The sequence below is a fragment of the Ipomoea triloba genome, chromosome 5 (assembly GCF_003576645.1).
Source record: "Ipomoea triloba cultivar NCNSP0323 chromosome 5, ASM357664v1".
Classification (NCBI taxonomy): Eukaryota; Viridiplantae; Streptophyta; class Magnoliopsida; order Solanales; family Convolvulaceae; genus Ipomoea; species Ipomoea triloba.
The window spans coordinates 10,465,927-10,471,457 of NC_044920.1; the positions used below are offsets into that span (position 1 = coordinate 10,465,927).

The window sequence follows — 5,531 nt, forward strand, 5'->3', positions numbered from 1 at the left end:
AATAAGTAAAACTTTGCAAAAGGAGTTTTCAAGCATGCTTCATAGAGTCCACGAAAATCAGAATCAGTAGCATATAAAGATTTAATGAAATCAAAACCAAGGAATCTAACATGCATAGTAGCAAGTAGAGTATGTCTACGAGATAAAGCATCAGCAACCTTGTTTTCCTTACCTTGCTTGTACTTAATCGTATAAGGAAACCCCTCAATGAACTCAAGCCACTTGGCGTGTCTCTTGTTCAACTTACCTTGCCCCTTGAGATGTTTAAGGGCCTCATGGTCAGTGTGAAGGACAAAGTCTTTAAACCACAAATAATGTTGCCACGTCTCCATGGCACGGATGATAGCATAAAGTTCCTTGTCATATGTGGGATAATTGAGGCTAGGACCACTCAATTTTTCACTGAAATAAGCTAAGGGGCGTCCCTCTTGCATGAGAACAGCACCTATGCCTATACTTGAGGCATCACACTCTAACTCAAAAGTCTTATCAAAACAAGGTAGTGCTAAAACCGGGGTAGTAGTGAGTTTCTCCTTTAAGGTTTGGAATGCATGCCCTTGTTTTGGACCCCAAGTGAATTTGACATCCTTTTTCACGAGCTCGTGGAGTGGTGCTGCAATGGAGCTAAAGTCACGCACAAACTTGCGGTAGAATCCTGCCAAACCAAGGAAACTTCTCAACTCACTAACACTAGTTGGATTTGGCCATTCAAGAATGGCTTGCACCTTTCGTGTGTCAACCTGTACGCCTTGAGAACTCACAACAAAACCAAGAAATTCAACATGTTCAGCACAAAAACAACACTTCTCAAGATTAGCATATAACTTCTCTTTTCGTAGTTCTTCAAAAACTAGTCGAAGATGTGCCATATGCTCACCTTTAGACTTACTATAAATCAAAATATCATCAAAATAGACTACCACAAAAATACCAATAAACCTCCTCAAAATATGGTTCATTAGTCTCATGAATGTGCTAGGGGCATTGGTGAGGCCAAAAGGCATAACCAACCACTCATACAAACCATGTTTCGTTTTGAAGGCAGTTTTCCATTCATCTCCTTCCTTCATTCGAATTTGATGGTATCCCCTCCTCAAGTCTACTTTGCTGAAGAGCTTAGCACCATAGAGTTCATCAAGCATATCATCAAGTCTTGGGATAGGAAATCTATACTTTACCGTAATGTTGTTGATTGCGCGACAATCAACGCACATTCTCCAAGTACCATCTTTCTTCGGAACAATGAGAACTGGGACAGCGCATGGACTCAAACTTTCTCGAATGTGTCCCATCTCCAAAAGCTCTTCCACTTGTCGTTGAATCTCTTTGGCCTCCTCTGGGTTTGTCCTATAAGCCGGACGATTTGGAAGTGTGGCACCAGGAACCAAATCAACTTGATGCTCTATTCCCCGAATAGGTGGTAATCCTTTAGGCATCTCTTTGGGAAAAACATCTGCAAATTCAGCAAGCAAGTCATTAATAGAGTTATCAATTTCAACATAATCAAAAACATTTTTTTGAAAAAAAAGTAAGTAGAAAGTATCTCCCCTTCTTATTGCTTGCTTAATATCCTTTTTGCTTGCAAGAAGAGATTGCCTTAGCACACCATTTGCTGCATCCTTGGATTTGTATGGTGTTTTTATCTCCAAAAGGGAAGAATCAATTTTGTTCCCTTTAGTATCCTCCTTCTTCAAGACTGGTTGGCGAGCTTTATTCAACCTCAGTTGCTCTTCCTCTACTTCCTTTGAGGTCAAAGGTCTAAGCGTATGCTTAGCACCATTGCATGTAACAGTGTATGTATTGGCAACTCCATCAAAGTAGATTTGTCTATCATATTGCCATGGCGCAACTCCATCAAAGTAGATTTGTCTATCATATTGCCATGGCCGTCCAAGCAACACATGTGTTGCTTGCATTGGTACAACATCACATAGAATCTCATCATTGTACTTACCAATAGAAAAAGGCACCAGTGCTTGTTTAGTCTTGTACTTACCAATAGAAAAAGGCACCAGTGCTTGTTTAGTCACCTTTATCTCCCCCGAAAAAGGCACCAGTGCTTGTTTAGTCACCTTTATCTCCCCCAAATCAGTAAGCCATTGCAATTTATATGGATGAGGGTGATCAATAAGAGGTAATTTAAGATGACTTACCATAGCAGCGCTAGCCACATTCGTGCAACTCCCTGAATCAATAATGACACTGCAACGCATCCCATGAATCCTTCCCTTTGCGTAGAATATGTTTTCTCTTTGGCTCTCTTCTTGCTCAGGAATGGACTTAGCGCTCAAAATCTTTTTGACAACAAAGGCATGCTTATTGGAAACATGTCCATCATCATCATCACGGGTCGGATCAAGGGGTAAGAGCACATCCTCATCATCTTGCTCAAACACATCAGTTTGTTCATCGACCTCCTCCTCAGACTCATACTGGATTGTTGCTGCCACAGCCTCCATTTGTTTGGAGACTTTCATATTTCTCTTATTAGGACAATCTCTAGCCATATGACCACGCCCTTGACATTTCCAACAAACAAGGTCACGATCTCGAGCGTGTTTTGGGGCTTCAATCACCTTTGTCTTTCCGTTGTCTCTATTGTCCTCCTTAGGCTGTTCACGGGTTGGTCGAACATCCTCACGCCTCAATGGTGCACTTGGCCTTTGTGTTGTCCACCTTGAACTGCTAGCAGGAGATCTATAAGCCTTCATCTCCTTATTTGTCTTCTCAGCTTGCCGAGCAGCATACAAGGCATCATCCATGGTGTAGTAACGATGCATGTTTACTACACAATAGATGTCACGATTGAGCCCTTGCAAGAATCTAGCAATCGCTCTATCTTCACTTTCACGCACCATAGCTCGAGTTTTCAAAGTCTGGATTTCCCTGTAATATTCATCAACAGTCTTATTACCTTGATGGATCCCATGTAGTTGCTTCTCAAGCTCAAAATAGTATGTGGCAGGTCGAAACGTATGCCTAAGCATTGTCCTTAGCCTGTCCCACGTAGCAACTGGTGCATCATGAGAGAACTCCCTTTCTTGCTCCTGTTGTTTCCACCAAATAACTGCAAAACCTTTAAAAGATGAGATAGCTAGTCTAACTTTTGTTAGTTCACTATATCTTTTACAATCAAAAACACTTTGTACAGCATCTTCCCATTCTATATAATCTCCGGGATCACCTTCACCATTGAATTTAGGTAATTCAAGCTTAAAATTGCCCAAATCCTCCTGTAGTTCCTCCTCTTGTGGCAAATCTAGCTCATCATGCTCAACAACTTCATTTAGCCTCCTTGGTCTAATATTAACTCTAGGTAATCGGCCTTGACGCACTTGGTTCACCCAACCTGCAGCTTCAGTATTTCTTGGTGCATTACTCACCTCAATAGGTTGATTCTGTGATCGTGCCATTAGACTGTCCACATCTTGACGCATTTGTTCCAACATCCTCATCATGGTGGTCATTTGTTGTTCTAAATTTGGTTGTTCACTCCCTTCAGCCATTGTTAGAAATTGACACTAAAGAGAACAGAAAACACAAAAACAAGAAACAAACAATTAGGAAATCAAGTTAGTATAAACAAAGATCTCTCCCTTGCTTCGCTCTACTCACGGGTTTGGGGTTGTTTTAGGTTGTGAAGTTCGCTACACACAGCTCACAGCTCACCACTCCTCTCGTGTATCCCTCTTAATGACAAATAGTCTCACCAGTCTTTTACAAAGGAATGTAGAGTCGTTGCTCAGGTTGTTGTGGATTTGCCCTCAAAGTACAAAAGACTTACCTCTGGAGCCTCGTAGTCTTCGGGAATTGAAGAACAAGGGTAATCCAAATAATAAGGTAATGTTTGAGAACAACAACAAGAAATAGAGCAATAACAACAAAGAAGAATAAAGGAACAAGGAATTTCAATTCAAGAACACTGCTTTAGTCAGGAACAAAAACTACCAGATTCTGCCAAGAAGTTCACGGAATTTTCTGTGTTTATTGGAGCAACTTTTCTACCCAAACCTTTTTATGGATTTCAAGTATTATAAGTTGACGTCCTCAAGAAAAAAAATTCAAGTTAAAAAGAATATTTGAACGTCCTCAAGAAAAAAAATTCAAGTTAAAAAGAATATTTGAATTATTTTTTTTGAATTTTCTTTCCTGACTGCGCTAGGCAGAAATTCTGGACAGTACTAAACAGAAAATTGAGCAAACTTTAAGAATTTTCTGTGAAATATTGGTAAGGAATTTTTTGGACCAAAATCTCCAGATATCAATTTCAACAAGAGTAGGACTTCCAGAAAAAAATTCAATGGAAAATAAGGTTTGGAAGTATTTTTCACGAATTTTTGAACTTGACTGCGCCGGGAAGAAACTTTCTGGATAGTCACTGCCAAAGACTTGAATTTTTTTTTTTTTCACTTTTTTTGTGTGTTTTTTTTTTATAACAATAAGAAAATGGACAAGGAATACAAGAAAACAATCAAAGACACAATAGAGATTTTTTTTGAGGTTTTTTGTTATGGATATGCAAAAAATAAGATAGCAAAGAATTGAGAACGAAACCTAAGCTCTGATACCAAATTGATACGAATCTTCGTAAGGAGGATCCGTAACAAGGAATTATTGCCCAAGATGTTCTCAAATTCAATAGATAAGGAGTTACCTTTGGTGCACACAAGATCACCCTTGAGCCCCGATTCCACGAAGAACCAAGAAACAACCCTTAGCACGCCTCAAGTTCCTCAAGAACGCAATCTTCAAACAACTAGAGTGGGTTCTCTAGTAGTTCCCTTGATTCTATGAATTGATAGAACCACAATTCCTAAAATCTAAGGTTGGTAGAATGCGGGTTTGATTCGATAGGGCCACGAATCAAGAACACTATTCGATAGGACCACGAATAGAAGAAAGAATTCTTACACAAATGTAAAGAAGACTTAGGAAGTTTTGATTAATTCTGAAAAATGCTTGATTCATCAAAGGAAATACACACCCTATTTATACACATGCTAGGGGACTCCAAAAGAAACACAAAAACAAGAAACAAACAATTAGGAAATCAAGTTAGTATAAACAAAGATCTCTCCCTTGCTTCGCTCTACTCACGGGTTTGGGGTTGTTTTAGGTTGTGAAGTTCGCTACACACAGCTCACACTCACCACTCCTCTCGTGTATCCCTCTTAATGACAAATAGTCTCACCAGTCTTTTACAAAGGAATGTAGAGTCGTTGCTCAGGTTGTTGTGGATTCGCCCTCAAAGTACAAAAGACTTACCTCCGGAGCCTCGTAGTCTTCGGGAATTGAAGAACAAGGGTAATCCAAATAATAAGGTAATGTTTGAGAACAACAACAAGAAATAGAGCAATAACAACAAAGAAGAATAAAGGAACAAGGAATTTCAATTCAAGAACACTGCTTTAGTCAGGAACAAAAACTACCAGATTCTGCCAAGAAGTTCACGGAATTTTCTGTGTTTATTGGAGCAACTTTTCTACCCAAACTTTTTTATGGATTTCAAGTATTATAAGTTGACGTCCTCA

At 39.5% G+C, this 5,531-nt stretch overlaps 1 protein-coding gene across 1 annotated transcript; it reads right to left on the reverse strand.

Moving 5' to 3' along the window:
• Positions 1 to 437: 437 nt before the first annotated feature.
• Positions 438 to 3,506, reverse strand: LOC116020213 (the record flags this gene model as incomplete). Its single annotated transcript, XM_031260694.1, has 1 exon — positions 438 to 3,506. A coding segment is annotated over exon 1 (3,069 nt), but the record flags the coding sequence as incomplete, so codon positions are not given.
• Positions 3,507 to 5,531: the final 2,025 nt, after the last annotated feature.